General features: G+C 39.4%; 1 protein-coding gene across 1 annotated transcript in view; it reads right to left on the bottom strand.

Annotated features, from left to right (window-relative positions):
* The window catches only part of Npepps (aminopeptidase puromycin sensitive), a 92,674-nt gene that overhangs the window by 70,729 nt on the left and 1,764 nt on the right, over positions 1–20,181 (bottom strand). The window contains exon 2 of the mRNA XM_041664314.1: positions 4,490–4,574. Coding sequence (XP_041520248.1) covers positions 4,490–4,574 — 85 coding nt within the window. The remainder of the gene's footprint in view (positions 1–4,489; positions 4,575–20,181) is intronic.

The following is a 20,181-nucleotide window of genomic DNA, read 5'->3' as shown; positions in this document are numbered from 1 at the left end:
AAGGCGTGCGCCACCATCACCCGGCTGTTTGACTTATCTTAGGCTGAGAATCTATTACCTGGAGCCTCATGAATGCTGGGCAAGCACTGCAGCACTTGACTGTATCTACAAACCTTGAACATGTTTTTATGAGATAGGCATTCTTCTTACTTTAGCCTCTGTCCCAATATATTTTCCTAATCCCAACCCAATTTAGTCATTTTTTAAAATATTTTTTTATTTATTATGTATACGATATTCTGTCTGTGTGTATATGCCTGTAGGCCAGAAGAGGGCACCAGACCTCATTACAGATGGTTTTGTGGTTGCTGGGAACTGAACTCAGGACCTTTGGAAGAGCAGGCAATGCTCTTAATCGCTGAGCCAACTCTCCAGCCCTAGTCATTTTCTTATTTGTCTGACTGCACAGTAACTCTGACCAAAGGCCCTAACACCTACATCTCTATCCTAGAACTAAAGTTACACTCAAGTTCCTTTCCACTGAAAATGTCTTTATGAAATTCTCCATCACATTAATACATATGTTTTAGAGATAGTCATATTGCTTTTATTTTCAGTCTTCCCATCTTAAGGGCCACATAAGTTTTTACAATAATGACATTAAATAAGCCTACTTCAAAGAGATGGTGGCTAGTGTTATTTATACATATATACATAATTATATGAAAGAATATACATTACTAAAAGATAGACAAGAGCTTATAGTCAAGTGGAAAGAACCATTACTTTTTGTCAAGTTAACAATTTGTTCTGATAATGTATTTGGCAATATTCTTTTGTTACCTTAAACACATGCACACTTCCATAAGCACACATTCAAATACACAAATATACTTCAACAATGTAATTTAGGTCCTTATGTAGATAAGCCAACATGAAGCTGGTAAATCTGGAATTATGTACTAGAGCTTTGTATGAAGACATTTCAGCAGGGGCGATCCTTTCTCACACACTAAAAGCTGAAAGCAGATATCAGATAGGATATACACCTGGCACAAAATTTTCCAATGATCATTTCCTATGTGGCTTTACTCAAGCTGTCTAATAAGGATAAATTAAAAGACTCTTTACCTGTCAGGACCTGAGTTCAGGCACTCAAGAGTTTCGTATTTCTCTTGCAGAAGCTGATGACAATACTAATCCCTGAACTGTGTAGGGAGGTGCATTCCTTGCACTGGCTTAAGTGCTAATGATTTCACCAACCCTTGAAGTGCAGAACAGTAAAAAAACAGTTTTCAGCAGTTTTCGCTTACTAGTTTCTCATTAAAAAAATATATTACAAAGTAAGATCTCAAATAGTTTCTTAAAATAAACCATGCCTAAAAGACAATGCCTTAGTGTCTAATAGTCTCTCAGGATTAATGCATATATCACAAGATGGCCTCTTCACCCATTAAAACTTTCTACTGCAGCAATTTCAGGGCTTCAAATACTTTTCTAGTTGGTTTTACCCTAAAGCATCAAAATTTAGCGGCTCCTGATATCTGAAACAAAATGTTGAATTTTTTGTTTGTTTGATTTCTGAGACAAGGTCTCACTGTGTAGCCCTGGCTGACCTGGAACTCAGAGATCCACCTGCCTCTGCCTGCAGTGCTGGGATATCAATCTTGCTTAAGGTAATAAGTATTCATGGGTACATGATGTGATCAGCTAAGTTAAAATGTTCCCTGTTACCAGTAGATAGCTCTGAAAAGAACTGGGTCGAATTTATAAACACCAGTTTCTAAAGGGACAACATACCATACTCACCTATAATATAAAAACCATAAAATGCTACTAGGTCCAAGAGCAAAAATTAAATTGTATGTAACTGTGTGTATGTGTGTGTGTGTGAAGGTCAAATCTATTCCTGCTGCTTATACAATCCTTAAAATATCGAATCAAAAATTACCATTTTACAGGATAGGCTCCAAAGCTACAGAGAAACCCTGTCTTGTAAAACCAAAATAAATAAATAAAAATTACCCTTTTGCAAATTACATTCTAAAAAATCAAACAAGCTTCCCTGGGTTTCCCCTGATATTATAAGAGAAAAGGATTGGGAAATGTGTCTTAGCTAGTTCTGAAGGAAAATTTTGTTGTTGGTTTTGTTTTTTGACACAGGGTTACTCTGTGTAGCCCTGGCTGTCCTGGAACTCACTCTACAGACCAAGCTGGCTCTGCCTGCCTCTGCCTCCTAAATGTTCCTAGTGCTGGGATTAAAGGCATGTGCCACCACCAACCAGTGGAAAATATTTTAAATATCTAAAAGATGGTAATGTTTTATCTAAATCTCTCTATAAATTCTCTTTCCTTAAATGTGTACTGCTTTCCTGACTCCGTGAGAGCAATAACTAAGGTTGCACAAAGTGTAGGCAGCTCATTGCCAATTTAGCACCATGCAGTTGTGCACACTCAAAACCTTTTAAATTCCTGAACCCTTTCCTGCAGTTTGGTAAGGAAGTGTCTGTTCTTAGTTTTTTTGTTTGTTCATTTGTTTGTTTTTGGGTTTTAGAGACAGGATCTCTCTGTGTAGCCAGCCCTAGCTGTTCTGGAACTTGCTCTGTAGAACAGGCTGACTTGGAACTCAGATATACATATGCCCTTTTTTTAACATTTATTTATTTATTTATTATATATACAATATTCTGTCTGTGTGCATGTCTGCAGGCCAGAAGAGGGCACCAGACCTCTTTACAGATGGTTGTGAGCCAGCATGTGGTTGCCGGGAATTGAACTCAGGACCTTTGGAAGAATAGGCAATGCTCTTAACCACTGAGCCATCTCTCCAGCCCCCTCCCCCATATGCCTTGTTTTTTAAGTAAGCTAAAACTAGACCTGCCTAGATACCTCATTAAAATCCTACAGTGACTTAAATTTCATCTAACTGAAAGCTAGCCTTGATTTAACTGTCTCAAGTGTTTCCATTTTTCCAAAGACGTGAAGAAATCGATCATTCTCTTATTTGACAGGCAATTTTTTAAAAACTGGCTCTTGTTCAAGTCCATTTGAAGAATCTTTTTCTAAACTTAAAATGTAGCAGTTCAACATCACAAACTAAACTCCTGAGCATAACCTAACTGCAGCAACAGGACAGGCCATGTCTTCTACCCCATCTTCCTACTGACATCTTAGGAAAGTCAAGACACAAATGCCAGACCTTAAAATAAACCTGTATGGCCAGGCGGTGGTGGCGCACGCCTTTAATCCCAGCACTCAGGAGGCATAGGCAGGTGGATCTCTGTGACTTGAGGGCAGCTTGGTCTACAAGAGCTAGTTCTAAACCGGGCAGTGGTGGCGCACGCCTTTAATCCCAGCACTCGGGAGGCAGAGGCAGGCGGATCTCTGTGAGTTCGAGACCAGCCTGGTCTACAAGAGCTAGTTCCAGGACAGGCTCCAAAACCACAGAGAAACCCTGTCTCGAAAAAACAAACAAAAAATAAATAAATAAATAAATAAATAAACAAACAAACCTGTATGATTTTTTTTCAGCACATAGTAAAGCAGAAGAGAAGAATAAAAAAATAGGAATTTTTCAAAATATCAGTAATTTATTCTATGTCAAATAAGATTTTTCTGTAAGTAACTAAAAAAATACTCTGACAAGAAATGTTAAACACTAAAGTAAAAAGCAATTTGGCTCCATTCACCTTATGTGGGAATAAGATCTGAACCCCAAACCTATTATAACCTTACTAAAATCACAACATCTACAATAGTTCTCATTTAAAGATGCTAATTGGGTACCCACAAAAATACACCGTGCTTGTTTTTTAACATCCTCATGAACAACACCAATATCTAGCTTCTAACCTTAACACTTGGCCTCATGAAGCAACTATTTTTTTCAGTTATAAGATTTACTATCTCAACTAAACCTACAGTTCAAGGTGATGGGGTCTTTTAAGAAAAATACACATAAAAAATAAGATCCTTTGATAAAACTTTCATGTTCAAAGTATTTATTTATTCACGCCTGGAGGTGGTGGCACAGGCCTTTAATCTCAGCGGCAGGCAGATCTTTGAGTTTGAGACCAGTCTGATCTACAGAGTGAGTTCCAGGACAACCAGGGCTACACAAAGAAACCCTGTCTCAAGAAAAAAAAAATCAGCTTTGTTATGCTTGTTATTATATTCATTTTACATTATAAAAATGTAATTCCCCAGGATAACAACAAGTTGTTTCAAGTAAAATTTAAATTCTGACCCTTCACTTATAATACACAATACAATAGTAGATAATAATATTTAAATATTCCCATAAACAACTAACAAACTTGCTTTGCTTTCCTTTGTTCTATTGTTTTTTGAGACAGAATCTCATCACATAGAGCAGGTTAGCCAGAAACATGTAGCTCTCTTGCCTCAGCCCTCATCCTGGGATTACAGATATGCACTACCATGCCTGGCTCATGCTAAACTAATCGGCACTGAAGTCTCAATTTGAAAGTATAAGTCATTCAGTCTCTGTCTCTCCACATACCAAATTAAAATGGAAGTCAGGTCTTACCTTCATCTCCTTCTGGTGCATATGAAGCTGTAATAATGTCAATATCAGCGCAATTCATCACAATCTGATTGGTTGCCTGCCTTACCTAACAAGAAAAAAAAAAGTTATTATCAGAAATAGCATAAAAATACGTTCACCTTCAACCTGGGCTAATGTTTCATCCAATTTTTTAAAACTTATACAATAGTAAAATAAGTTGTTTTAATACTTCCAAGCAACTCACATATTCTAAATTATATTAAAAGCAATAATACATGTTTAAGTTTTTCATACTATATTTTTTGGTGAGGGGAGTGTTCGAGACAGGGTTTCTCTGTTTAACAGCCCTAACTATCCTGGAACTTGCTTTGTAGATCAGACTGGCCTCGAACTCACAGAGATCCACCTGCCTCTGTTTCCCAAGTGCTGGGATTAAAAGCGTGTACCACCACTGCCCAGCTAAGTTTTTCATTCTATTTAAACATCTGATCAATAAATAAAATCTTTTATACCTACATCTTTATTTTTATTTTATTTTATTATTTTTATTTATTTACTTATTTTTAATTTTTTCGAGACAGGGTTTCTCCGTAGCTTTGGAGCCTGTCCTAGCACTAGCTCTTGTAGACCAGGCTGGCCTCGAACTCACAGAGATCCGCCTGCCTCTGCCTCCCGATTTTAAAAAATCATAAAGATTCATTTTAATATTAGGGGTTGGAGAGAGGCTCACCATTAATAGAGGAAGGCCGGAGTTTAGTTCCCAACTTCCACATGAGGAAGTACCCCCATCCATCTGTCCCCCCAAACACACACACACATATTAAAAAAATAAATCTTTAAAAAGTTGAGCTAAGGGGACTAGAGAGATGGCTCAGTGGTTAAGAGCACTGGTTGCTCTTCAAGAGGTCCTGAGTTCAATTCCCAGCAACCACATGGTGGATTACAACAATCTGTAATAAAATCTGGTGCCCTCTTCTAGCCTGGAATAAATAAATATATCTTAAAAAAAAAAAAAAAAAAAAGGTTGACCCAAAGTCCAGTCCTCTGAAGAGCAGGGATCATTCTTTTTTTTTTTAAATATTTATTTATTTATTGTATATACAGTATTCTTCCTGCAGGCCTCATTATAGATGGTTGTGAGCCACCATGTGGTTGCTGGGAATTGAACTCAGGACCTTTGGAAGAGCAGGCAATGCTCTAAACCACTGAGCCGTCTCTCCAGCCCAGCAGGGATCATTCTTAACCACTGAGCCAAACCTCCAGTCTCCTAAACCTTAGTCACTAACTGAATTTTAATTTCAAGAAAAAAATTAATGTTTTTTTTTAATTTTTTTTTTGATGGCGTTTTGCCTGCATGTATATCTGTATGAAGGTGTCAGATCTTCTGGAACCAAAGTTACAGACAGTTGTGAGCTGCCACGTGGGTGCTGGGAATTGAACCGGGGTCCTCTGGAAGAGCAGCCAGTGAGTACTCTTAATCGCTGAGCCAATCCGCCCCTCAAGAAAAATTTAATACGAAAACCTTTCTTATATATTACACTAGTTACATACTATATCAGCACACTGAAGCCATGAGGGTTTCCTCGAGACTAAACTATGATATATAAAAAAAAAACTAACTCATAAAATAGGGGCTGGAGAGAAGACTCAGTGGTTAAGGCCACTGGCTGTTCTTCCAGAGGATGGTGTTTAGTTCCCAGCACCCACACAGCAACTCACAACTGACTGTAACTCCTCCAATCCTAAGAGATCCAAACCCTCTTCTGGTCTGTCTAATACATGAAAATGGGACACATACATGCAGGAAAAACACCTATATACAATAAAAAAATTTTTTTTAGTTTAGATTTTTCTTTGCTCAAGGAAACATTTGAAATGTAAAAGACACTATGGCTTATGACTTACCATCAATATTAATATCAATCTATCTTATTTGTGTTAGATTTAAAGGTGGGGAGGGTTCGGGATTAGCTCAATTGTAGAGCACTTGCCTAGAAGCACAGGGTCCTGAGTTCGGTCATCAGATTGGGGGGATGGTTACTCCTTATCCTTGAACAACAGCCTAAAAATATTAAATGGAAAGTTCCAAAAACTATTTGTTTTGTGATACTACGGCCTTATATTTGACAAGCACTCTACCATTTAGATAAATCCTGAGTCTGAACAATTTTTTTTTTTTTAAGATTTATTTATTTACAGGCGGTGGTGGCGCACGCCTTTAATCCCAGCACTCGGGAGGCAGAGGCAGGCGGATCTCTGTGAGTTCGAGACCAGCCTGGTCTACAAGAGCAAGTTCCAGGACAGGCTCCAAAACCACAGAGAAACCCTGTCTCGAAAAAAACCAAAAAAAAAAAAAAGATGTATTTATTTATTATGTATACAACATTCTGCCTCAATGTATTCTTGCACGCCAGAGGAGGGTGCCAGATCTCAGTACAGATGGTTGTGAGCCACCATGTGGTTGCTGGGAATTGAACTCAGGACCTCTGGAAGAGCAGCCAGTGCTCTTAACCTCTGAGCCATCTCTCCAGCCCCCTGAACAATTCTTAAATCTTAAATTGTACACCTAAGGGGCTGAAGAGATAGCTCAGAGGTTAAGAGCATTGGCTGCTCTTCCAGAGGTCCTGAGTTCAATTAAATTGTACACCTAAGGGGCTGAAGAGATAGCTCAGAGGTTAAGAGCACTGGCTGCTCTTCCAGAGGTCCTGAGTTCAATTCCCAGCAATCACATGGTGGCTCACAGCAATAATGAAATCTGGTGCCTTCTTCTGGCCTGCAGGCATACATGCAGGCAGAATGCTGTGTACATAATAGATAGATAAAACAGACAGATAGATAAATGGTACACTTAAGGTAGGTAGTGTCTGATGTCTATAATCACAGTACTTGGGCAAATAAGGCAGAAGGTAGAAAAGTTACAGACCAATTTGGGCTCTATATACAGAGACTTCAAGGCTAGCCTGAACAACACAGCCAGACTGCCTTTCTTTAAAAAAAAAAAAAAGGTGCCGGTGGTACATTCCTTTAATCCCAGCACTCAGGAGGCAGAGGCAGGTGAATCCCTGTGAGTCTGAAGCCAGCCTGGTCTACAAGAGCTAGTTTCAGGACAGCTAGGACTGTTACACAGGTAAACCCGGTGTAGAAAAACAAAAACAAAAAAAAGAAGAAGAAAAGAACAAAAAAAGGAAAACAGAATCGTTCTTATACCATGTGGCAACACTCTAAAACATATAGGAAAGCCATAAGATATGTTCCTATGACTTCAGGTATCCAAATGAGTGTGTATTTATTTGTTTCAGCCTCCCCTGAAATTATAGGGGTACTTCACCACACCTGGAATGATCTAATTAATTTGAATTACTTTGCAGTGTTCCTATGATTAAAACAGTTATTTATCCAGATGCTTCCAAAAGAAGTTTATTTCTATTTTTAAAAAAACATTGCTTTGCTACTTGTTTATATGTTACATATAAACAAAATAGTACTATAATAAACATCTTGGTCTCAAGTTTTCTTGTGCACATGCAGAAGTTTTTCAGAGAAAAAAAAAACAAATGATAATTTTTCTGGACTGCATGATGCGTGTGTGTGTGTATAACATTACCAAGACTCGACAAATTCCCTTCAGAGTAGCTCCAACTGACACTCCACTGTACAAAGAGTAAAGAAATTCAGTACCCTCTAAACCACTTAAAATGTCTGATAATCTGGTAAATATTAAATGGCATCCTATGGTTTTAATTATAATCTCCCAAATTACATACTCTGGTTATTAAACACATCTTGCATTTCCCCCTGGAAATTTCTTGTTTAAACTGTTATCCCTTGAATATAGAGTCCTTATTTCAAGTTCCTACACACATACACACACAGAGTTTATAAAAGTTCCTGTTTCAAAACAAAAATGTCACATCATTTTAATTTTTTTTAATACCAATAGTCCTTCTCCTTGTATTTCATCAGAACATACGCAATCAGGAGCCGGGCGGTGGTGGCGCACGCCTTTAATCCCAGCACTCGGGAGGCAGAGGCAGGCGGATCTCTGTGAGTTCGAGGCTAGCCTGGTCTACAAGAGCTAGTTCCAGGACAGGAACCAAAAGCTACAGAGAAACCCTGTCTCGAAAATCAAAAAAAAGAAAAAAAAAACATACGCAATCAGTAACAAAACCTTTATGCCCAACTCATCATAGGAAAAAAGAAAACTTCTGCCTATTCATAAGCAAAATTAAAGAAGAGGAGTGTGAGCCATGCATGTAATCACAGTACTGAGAAAGCAAAGCTAGGAGGGTAACCAACCAGCGTCACAAAACAAGACCTTGTCTCAAAAAAACCAAAAAGGTGGCTGAGGATGGCTCAGTAGGTAAAGACTCCTGCTGCCAACCCTAACAACCAGAATCTGAATCCCAGGACTTCTATATACATACCACGGCATCCCCAAACCATCCCCCACAAATAATAAATGAATGTAACTTTTTTAGAAAAAAGAAATGCAGGGGGCTGGAGAGATGGCTCAGTGGTTAAGAGCACTGCCTGCTCTTCCAAAGGTCCTGAGTTCAATTCCCAGCAACCACATGGGGGCTCACAACCATCTGTAATGAGGTCTGGCGCCCTCTTCTGGCCTGCAGGCATACAAGCAGACAGAATACTGTATAAATAATAAATAAATAAATATTAAAAAAAAAAAGAAATGCAGGGGGAAAGAGACCTTAACTGTAGTTTGCTCCAAAGACAGAACTGAAAGAATATTTTTCCAAGTCTAAAGACTATGCCAACAAAATAACTTGCTTTAGGAGCTGGAGATATAGATCACTCAGTGGTTAAGAGCACTGACTGCTCTTCCAGAGGACCCAGGTTCAATTGCCAGCACCCACACAGCAGCTAACAACTACATAAAATAAAGATAATATATATAATATATATTATATATATTATATATATTATATATATTATCATATATATATATATATATATATGGTTTTTCTAGACAGGGTTTCTCTGTGGCTTTGGAACCTGTCCTGGAACTAGCTCTGTAGACCAGGCTGGTCTCGAACTCACAGATCCGCCTGCCTCTGCCTCCTGAGTGCTGGGATTAAAGGCGTGCGCCACCACCGCCCAGTTTGTTATTTTTTTAAAAAAAACGGAGTTGGTTGCTGGTCTTAATCCTCATCTAGGCAACCATTACTGTCATGCATCAACACAGACAGTGAATTTTCACAGCAGCCAGTCATCTGATCTAACAAGGTCAACATAACTGCATTACTTTACATTCTCAAATCACATTTAGCTTAAAATGTTCATTTACTCTAGAAAGCATTGTGTACAATAACAAATTACCAGTATTTTCTCATTCCTCCTGTGTTTAGGGAAAATCTACCTGCTTATACTAATAAACCAAGCTATTGTTACTTAACAGCTACTTTTTCTTTTCAGGTTACTGACATTTTTTAAAGTCAGAGGAAAAACATCATGTGCCTTAAAAATAGAACTCAACAGCCAGGCAGTGGTGATGCACACTTTTAATCCCAGTACTGGGGGAAGGGACAGAAGCAGGCAGATCTCTGTCATTTCAAGGCTAGCCTGGTCTACAAAAGCTAGTTCCAGGACAGGCACCAAAGCAACACAAGAGAAACCCTGCCTCGAAAAAACAAAGAAACAACAACAAAAACAAAAACAGAACTCCATTAAACCATTTAAATATTAGTCAGTATCACTTCACCTCCCCCAAAACAGTAATACCCTAGACAGGAAGCCAACAAAGAGAACTCTTAAAAACTGTGATAAGAGGAGCTGGAGAGTTGGTCCAGTGGTTCTAAGAGCCCTTGTCTTCCAGAAGTACTGAGTTCAATTCCCAGCAACCATATGGTGGCTCTCAACCATCAGTAATGAGATCTGGTGCCCTTTTCTGGCCTGCAGACAAGACAGGCAGGCAAAATGCTGTATGCATGACAAATAAATAAGTCTTTAGAAAAAACTGTGATAAGAATGCTGAACTGTGGTGGGGTTTGGGTGGAGGATTGTTTTCTTTAAGGGACTAGGCACCAGGAGTTTGACCATGCACCAGTGAGTACATGAGCAACACAAACTGAACCTTTTTTTGAGGGGGGGGGGATCACAAAGGTAGAGGGAGTGAGAGAAGTGAATCTAGGAGGACTGGGAAGTGAGTGTGCTCAGCATTTATTATATGAAATTCCCAAATAATCAATAAAAATATTATTTAAAAAAGTCATTTTTTGTCCCTTATGAGAGATGCATTTAAAAAGGCAACCAAAAATAGGATAATCCACAAAAAGTGACTTTGTATCTACTTTGTAAATAACAACCACTTTAAAGGATATTGTGTACACACACACATACCCCAAAGTCACTGTATTCTCATATAATTTAAAAAGCAGCATTCACCCAACAGTATATAAAGTACCCAGTCGGTACCTGATTTAAACTTTAAGAACTCTGTGCTGTATCATATAGTTTTAGGGGTGCCAGCACAAATGTTCTACTCAACAGAGATAATTTAAAATATGCATGTAGACACAGGCATATGTACTAATTTTAAGACAATACAAAGTCATCTTTCCAACAGCAAGAACCGGATGATAATAATAGCATGTTACTTCTCATATATTGATACCATCATGTTAGTAAATATTATCTGTGTTCTACTATTAAAAACAAAAATGCTGCCTGGTGATGGTGGCACACACTTTTTATCCCAGCACTTGGGAAGCAAAGGCAGGAGGATCTCTGAGAGTCAGCCTGGTCTACAGAGTGAGTTCCAGGACAGCTAGGGAGACACAGAGAAACCCATTTAGAAAAGAAAAAGACTAAAAACTGAAGCAGAAAAACAAGAGCAATAGAGAGATGACTTTGCAGTAAAGAGCATTACTGATCTTGCAGAGGACCTGAATGTGGTTCCCAGTACCCACAACCATTCCTAACTCTTCCAGAGGATCTGATACCCTCTCTTGACTTCCATTCATAATTCTTGTTTCAAGGAGTCTGATGTCCCTTTTTGCTCTCTTTTTGTCTGTGTGTGTGTGTTTCAAGACTGGGTTTCTCTGTGTAACAGTCCTGACTGTCCTGGAACTTGCTTTGTACAGCAGGCTGGCCTCAAACTCACTAAGATCTACCTGCCTCTGCCTCCCAAGTGCTAGAATCAAAGCATGCAACACCACCACCCAGCCACCTCTCTCTCTCTTTTTTTTTTAAGATTAATTTTATGTCCGTGATGACAGGTTCATAAGTTGATTAGAACGCTGTAATTTTGTCCTCTTTGGGTTGGCTTCTGTTTTGTTTTCTTTCTCCCCCTTTTTTTCTTTATCTTTTATAAAGGCAATTAACTAGACCTAGCAAGGATCCTTCAGTTAGATAAATTTGTTTTATGAAAAAAAAAGATTGATTTTAAAAATTTTATTTATGTATTTTATGTATGGTGTTCTAGTTGGCATGTGTGCCTGCATGACAGAAGAGAGAATCAGACAGAAGATGATACCAGACCCCATCACAGATGGCTGTAAGTCATCATGTGGGTGCTGGGAATTGAACTGAGGACCTCTGGAAGAGCAGCCAGTGCTCTTTACTGATGAGCCATCTCTTCTCCAGCCATCCTGATGCCCTCTTGACCTCCATGGGCACGAAGCACACATGCGATGCACACACACGCACACAAATAAAAAAGAGCAACAGGTATAATTTAAATGAATTTCAGCACTAAAACTACCAATTTCTAACTTTAAAAAGGGAAATGCTTAAGTTGGCCTACAAATTGTGCTAATAAACTCACTTTCAATTCTTCTATTTAATGCCATAAAAGAGTAGAATATCATTTCTTTGTTTTTAATACAGACTGTTCTTAAGACGAACATAAATGGCTGTACTAAAGCAGCATGGTCCTTGGTAACAATCATACAGTGGGAGATTCCCAGGCGCTACACAGGTAGCAAGTGTACACAATTTTTCCTGACAGCCTTCTCTGCGATGAAGTTATAAGCTACATCCACCAGGTCCTTGCTGTTGGTTGGGAAGATAGATTTGTATTGTGCTATCATCAGATGCATAGTAAATACATTTTGCATTTACTATAGTAAGACTCAATAGTTTTTTTTTTCCTAGCTGCCAAATCCAGATTAACTAATAAAGGAAAATGTCCAATGCTATAATCACAAACACAATCATTTGGAAGTCTGAAACACTTTCCCTAATAAGTGACTCCACTGTTAAAACTTTGCAATAATTTTTGCTTTGGTGGAACAGAACTATAATTTCTCAAGTCAATGAGAAGCAAATTATCAGTAAATTTGAAAAGAGCAAGTCAAAGGAAATCAAGTAAGTACTTTTTCAGTGTGTGTGTGTGGTTTGTTGTTTTAGTTTTTTGCTTTTTTTTTTGGTATGATTGTTTTGTACCTCAGGATGACCTCCAACTCACTGTCTCTACCTCCAAAATTTATGATTACAAGCATGTACCACCACTCCTAGTCATCAATAAACATCATTAATATGTATGTGTTTAAATACACAGAATATTAACATTACTACTTTTTTTTTTTTTTTTTTTTTTTTTTTTTTTTTTGGTTTTTCGAGACAGGGTTTCTCTGTGGTTTTGGAGCCTGTCCTGGAACTAGCTCTTGTAGACCAGGCTGGTCTCGAACTCACAGAGATCCGCCTGCCTCTGCCTCCCGAGTGCTGGGATTAAAGGCGTGCGCCACCACCGCCCGGCTACATTACTACTTTTTTAAAGACTTTATTTATTTAATGTGTACAAGTGCTCTACCTGAATGTACAACTTTATGCCAGAAGAGGGTATCAGATCACACCACTGATAGTTGTGAGCACCATGCGGTTTCTGGTAATCGAACTCAGGTAATGTGGAAGAGCAGCCAGAGCATCTCTCCAGCCCTTGTGACTATAAACGATAAAGTTAAAACTGTATAGAGACACATTAAGTATCTCTAAGTAGACAACAGAAATTACCTTTGAGCATGGTGAGACAAGGAAATGAATTGTAGGGGTATTCATGACTATCCCCACCCTTTGAGACAGTCTACGTAGCTCTGTCTCCTGGAACTTTCTATGTAGATCAGGTTAGCCTTGAGCTCAGAGATCTGCCTGCCCCTGCCCCCCAAATGCCAGGATTAAAGATATGTGCCACTATCCAGATTTTTATTTGGGGGGGGGGGTGTCCAGGAGGGTAGGATCTCATGTAGCCCGGACTAGTCTTGAACTCACTGTGCAGACGAGGATGGCCTTAAACTTCTGATCCTCCTGTCTTTACCTTCAAAGTACCAAGCTTTCCTGGTGGTGCTAGGGAGCCTATGTATGCTAGAAAAGTACTCTTATTTACTGAGTTGCAACCCCAGTCCTATCTCTAATCTTTTCCAAAAAGTAGTATGAACAGTCTGAAGCAATGAGGCAAAATACTGAATCTAAGTATGTTATTTCTATATTTCTAAAACATTTCATAATTTAAAATAAAAACTCAAGAGATTACAAATTACCAAAAGGAATAAACAAACAAAACAAAAATAAAAAAAAACCACAGATTCATACATTGTTCCGAAGAAATTTCTAACAACAGTTATCAGAAGGCTCAGTTCTTTGACACTGACTCACACAGATTAGAACAGATTTACTGTACAACAAAACAGGCTCATTTATGTAGCAAAGTTCAAAGAAGCTTCATAGATAACTTGCTACTCAAGACCACATTTACCCAGGCTATATTAGACATTGATAATCTAGAACCAGGAAGTTAAAACAAAACAAAAAAGGTGTGTACACAATGCCAGAACAGATAATACAAAGTCCATACACTAAAGCTCATACCGTTTACTTACAAGAGAATCCATCAAACTCTTACTTAGAAACTCATGTTTAGGCTCAAACAAGCTGGCCTGACTCACTACATAAGACGTCTCCAGCTCAAGTTCAATAAAACAGAAGAGAGGACAAAGTACACAATAAGCATTGTAACAAGACACAATCCACAGTGAGCAATATGCCAAGAGCAGGGAACACACAAAGCAACTTTAAAGGACAGGTACTAAATTAATGAATTATATAGTGCACAGTCAGAGATAACTTCTGTAAGTATTCTAGCAACAATGAAAGATGCTCAGAATGATTCAGTATTTCAAAAAGGGAAAAAAATAGTTTGAATTAAAAAGCTTGAACATTTCCATCCAATTCAGTGAATAAAGTTTAAATGTTTCAAATATAAATTTGATTTATATGGAAAATTCACTACAGAATTCAATACTAACTTCAACTTCAGACAAAAGCTTAATACATAAAAGTTGTATTTTGAGGAGTCATGTAGCTGGGGACTATGCATTAAGTTCCTACACAGACTAAATCCTCCTCTACTACCCAGCTGTGGTTTCTTTGCTTTTTTTTTTTAAGAGATTTATTTATTTATTATGCATATAATGTGCTGCTGGCATGTATACCTACATGCCAGAAGAGGGCACCAGATCTCATTACAAATGGTTGTGAGCCACCATGTGGGTGCTGGGAATTGAACTCAGGTCATCTGGAAGAGCAGCCAGTGCTCTTAATCTCTGAGCCATCTCTCCAGCCCCCTTCTTTGCTTTCTTCCTTTTTTTTTTTTTTTTTTTGGTTTTTCGAGACAGGGTTTCTCTGTGGCTTTGGAGCCTGTCCTGGAACTAGCTCTTGTAGACCAGGCTGGCCTCGAACTCACAGAGATTCACCTACTTCTGCCTCCCGAGTGCTGGGATTAAAGGCGTGCTCCACCACCACCCAGTTTTGGGGGGGGGGGGGTTGCTTTTTTTCTTTATCTCTTTCTTTTTCTTTCTTTTGTGTGTCAGTCAGTCTGTCTGTCTCTGTCTTTCTAGACAGGGTGTCACTATGCATTCCTGGCTGACTTGAAACTGGTCTTGAACCTGTAGTAATTAGCCCTCCTGCCCCCTAAGGGTTAAAATTGTAAGGCCTACTTTAGAGTCTTATATTTCTAATTTTATAGATACATTTTTTTTTTTTTGGTTTTTCGAGACAGGGTTTCTCTGTGGTTTTGGAGCCTGTCCTGGAACTAGCTCTTGTAGACCAGGCTAGTCTCGAACTCACAGAGATCCGCCTGCCTCTGCCTCCCGAGTGCTGGGATTAAAGGCGTGCGCCACCACCGCCCGGCATAGATACATTTTTTAAAAGCTAAACATAAAATGTGAGCAAATTTATTACCCTCTGTGATGGTTTGAATAAGAATGGCCCCCTAGACTTGTGTTTGAATGCTTGGCCCATAAGGAATAGGCACTACTAAGGGCTATGGCCTTGTTGGAGAGGGTGTGGTTTTGTTGGAGGAGGTGTGTCACTGGTAGAGGGCTTTGAGGTCTCAGAAGCTCAAGCCTGGCCTAGAGTAGCATTCTCTTCCTGCTGCTTTAGGATCAAGATAAAGAACTCTCAGCCCCTTCTCCAGCACCATGGCCGCTTAAAGAATGCCACCATGCTACCAGCCATAACAATGGATTAAACCTCCTTTGCCGGGTGGTGGTGATGCACTTTAATCCCAGCACTCAGGAGGCAGAGGCAGGTGGATCCCTGTGAGTTGGAACCCAGTCTGATCTACAGAGCGAGTTCCAGGACAGGCTCCAAAGCGACACAGAGAAACCCTGTCTCGAAAAACCAAAAAAAAAAAAAAAAAAAATTCACTGGGATCATGATGTCTCATCACAGCAATAGGAACTCTAAAACACCATCTTCTAAACTTTGTTTACTTGCTGGGTATTGAACACAGGCCCTTGAAGCATACATTCTTATCACAAATTTAAGATCAATTAATGAGTTAGCATAATAGTAATTATTAGTTTTGCTGGTTTTTAAAAATAATTTTAAAAAACTGTCATCCATGATTACAGAAAAAAGTATGAAAAATTTGGGCACAAATTTTCAGAACACAGGGCTAACAATAACATTCACTTAGATGGCAAGCTTTTAGGCCTGCCAAACCAAACCCGTATCTGTAACTCTCCTCTTACTGCCAATGTAGTCGTTTTGTTGGTAGAGCCCAGAGACTTTATGAGTATATTCCGATTTCTGGGCTGATACAGATAAAGTATTTCCACAGGAGAGTGTCCAACTCTTGTTCTAGCCACTCAACCAAGGACTGCAGTCACACTCACATAAGCCTAGAATACAATTTAATTAATCACCAATAAAGGCAGATTAGATTTTGAAATTTCTGCATACATCTATTGATCCAAGATATCCAATGTAAAAGTGAAATGAGGGACTGGAAAGATGGCTCAGCAGTTAGAAGCACTGGCTGCTCTTCCGGGGGACCCATGTTCAATTCCCAGCACCCACATGGTAGGTCACAACTACCCTCATATAGACACACATACAAGCAAAACACCAATGCATACTTAAAAAACAAAAACAGTTACCTATAAAAGTGAAAAATAAAATGAAATTAGGGTTCCCTGACCTGTGGGAAGCCCAAGGGCGCACGCAGATGAGGGAGGGGGACTTGATCGGGGGAGGGGGAGGGAAATGGGAAGCGGTTGCGGGGAGGAGGCAGAAATCCTTAATAAATAAATAAATTAAAAAAAATAATAAAATAAAATAAAATGAAATTAACTTATAAGACCTAAAAATTGCTCTAGCCCATAAAACGTTTTCAGAGCCTGCTGAAGTTGAGCACAGTGGCTCATGCTTATAATCCTAGTGCTCCAAAAGGCAGAAGGACTCATGAGCTTTTGAGGGGGGCCAGGAATGCACAGTTGAGTTCCAAGTCAGGCTGAGCCACACACAGAGTGAAGCCTCGTTCCAAAAACACAACAATCAGCAAAGGTGTCATGAGCCAGGCAGTGGTGGTGCACACTTTTAATCACAGCAGTAGGGGGGCAGAGGCAGGTGGATCTTTAAATTCTAGGCCACCCTAGTCTACATAGCAAGTTCCAGGACAGCCAGTGCTACAGAGAACCCGTCTTGAAAAAAACAAAGAGGCAGGAGGATCTCTGTGAGTTCAAAGCCAACCTGGTCACAGCTAGTTACACAGAGAAACCTCATGGGGAAGGGGGAAGAAAAGTCATCTATGTAAAAGAAAATTTTGTTGTTGTTGTTATTATTGTTTTGTTTTTCAAGTCAGTATTTCCTGTTTTAGAAATTAGCTCTGTAGACCATGCTGTCTTTAAACTCATAGAAATCTGACTGCCTCTTCCTCCTTAGTCCTAGGACTAAACAAAAATTGTAAAAGACAATTGTCAGCATTACGCAGTCTAATTCTTTTCACTTTCACAGGAGTTCAACACCTGAAGTCAGGTTAAAAATCCACCAAGTTGGGGCTGGAGAGATGGCTCAGAGGTTAAGAGCATTGCCTGCTCTTCCAAAGGTCCTGAGTTCAATTCCCAGCAACCACATGGTGGCTCACAACCATCTGTAATGGGGTCTGGTGCCCTCTTCTGGACATCAGGCATACACACAGACAGAATATTGTATATATAATAAATAAATAAATAAACATAAAAAAAAAAATAAAAATAAAAAAAAAAAATCCACCAAGTTTCTAATATGTAACCTGTACAAATACTCTGCCACAAAATTTTGCAACTCTAAACAACTAGGACAACCAAGCAACTTGCCACACTCTGCAATATGATATCAACTGTTAAGAAAATGACCTCATGTCATTAATCAACCTAAAGTTTAGAATATTTTAAATTTCCACAATGGATCACCTAATGCTACATCTTAAACATACAGCTTCGGGGCTGGAGAGATGGCTCAGTGGTTAAGAGCATTGCCTGCTCTTCCAAAGGTCCTGAGTTCAATTCCCAGCAACCACATGGTGGCTCACAACCATCTGTAAAGACGTCTGGCGCCCTCAACTGGCCTTCAGGCATACAGACAGAATATTGTATACATAATAAATAAATAAATATTAAAAAAAAAAACATACAGCTTCAATTTTGTGGATCTAGTTGCTTTAACTACTATTAATGTCACTTACACTTCCAAAAGGACAATTAAAAAGTCCACTCAAGCCTTTAATCCCAGCACTTGGGAGGCAGAGGCAGGCGGATCTCTGTGAGTTCGAGACCAGCCTGGTCTACAAGAGCTAGTTCCAGGACAGGCTCCAAAGCCACAGAGAAACCCTGTCTCAAAAAACCAAAAAGAAAAAAGAAAAAGAAAAAAGAAAAAAAGTCCATTCATCCCTATTCAACTTGCTAAGATTCACCATCACCCCATCTTTGTGTTGCCACCTACCCTGAAATGAATTACCTGGGGTCAGGAGTGGAGGGAGAGGACTGAAGGCCAAGAAGATGGCTCAATGGGTAACGGCATTTACTGCCAAGACTCTTTTACTTGAGTTTGATCCCAAAGCACACACTGTGAAAAGACAGAACTCCCAAAAGTTGTCCGATGACCTGTACAGGCACACCATGTCACCCAAGTGTGCACACAGACATACACATTCACAGGTAAACACACAAGATAAATAAACGAGGGAAATGTTTTGCTAATTCTTTATGAAGTCTCTTCTATTAAAAAGATCCACTTATTTCCTTGTAGCAAATCACCAAAAGGCAGACACAATGGTGTTCACCTAGAATCTACTCTGGAGGCTGAGGTATGGGATAGTTGAGTTCAAGGCCAGGCTGGACAACTAGATCTCCAACTCAAAGAAATTACTAAGTCCTACTGATGGCTAACAGACAACCTTGGGTCTCCCAATGGCAAAAATCAATCATCCACACATTGTCATCTCTTTAGAGAAGTAGAATGGGGTAAAAGAGATTGCTATGGAAGCAAAACAACCTGAGTTAAGAGCCCAAGATCCCACAGTGAAAGGATAAAGACGCCAAAAGTTGTCCTCCAACCATACATGCCATTTCAGCTCCCACACATCCCCACCTACTCACAAACACATTTTTAAAGGGGGGGGAGCAGCATGTCGCTGCTTGCTATTCTAACACATCAATAAAACAATAACAAGCACACAAACCTGTACTATTTTTCTCTCTCAAACTTCTTCACTCAATACGTACACCCTCCAGAACTATGAACTCAGGGTAACTTTTTCGGGGGTGGGGGGCTCTGAGATAAGTCTCTCAATATAACAGTCCTGTCCTGGAACTCGCTCGGTAGATCAGGCTGACCTCGAACTCAGAGATCCACCTGCCTCTGCCTTCCAGGGCTGGGATTAAAGGTGTGCGCCATCACTGCTCAAGTCAACTTTTTTTTTTTTTTTTTTTGGATTTTCGAGACAGGGTTTCTCTGTAGCTTTTGGTTCCTGTCAACTTTTTTTTTTAAAAAAAAACTTTATTTATTTATTTAACTTTATTATGTTTGTCGGTGTGAAGGTGTCAGATCTCATGGAACTGCATTTTCAGACAGTTGTGAGCTGCCATGTGGGTGCTGGGAATCGAACCCGGGTCCTCTGGAAGAGCAGTCAGTGCTCTTAACCGCTGGGCCATCTCTCCAGCCCTCCTGTCAACTTTTTAAATGTTAGTCTTTTCACGAAATTCGAACTCATCCAAAGCTAGGTCCTTCTTCCAAAGGTTTGCCAAGCCACAGGACACTCTACTTCTATCTGCCCCCTGCCAGTATTCATCAAACTGAAGTCACTTGGCATAAATCCGAGCTTCCTAAAACACCGCTTTCAAGTCATTTAGACCTAACATGCATTCATCGTGATTTATAGTCTTGATAGGAAAATTGTAAATCATCCCATTTTCGCAAAAGTTCTGCCTTTTGATGCTGCC

Source organism: Microtus oregoni, unplaced genomic scaffold (genome assembly GCF_018167655.1).
Source record: "Microtus oregoni isolate MIOR12 unplaced genomic scaffold, Mior012 000015F_ref0000493, whole genome shotgun sequence".
Lineage (NCBI taxonomy): Eukaryota > Metazoa > Chordata > Mammalia > Rodentia > Cricetidae > Microtus > Microtus oregoni.
The sequence above is the reverse complement of the archived record's forward strand: the minus strand, read 5'-3'. Positions and strand labels throughout refer to the sequence as shown.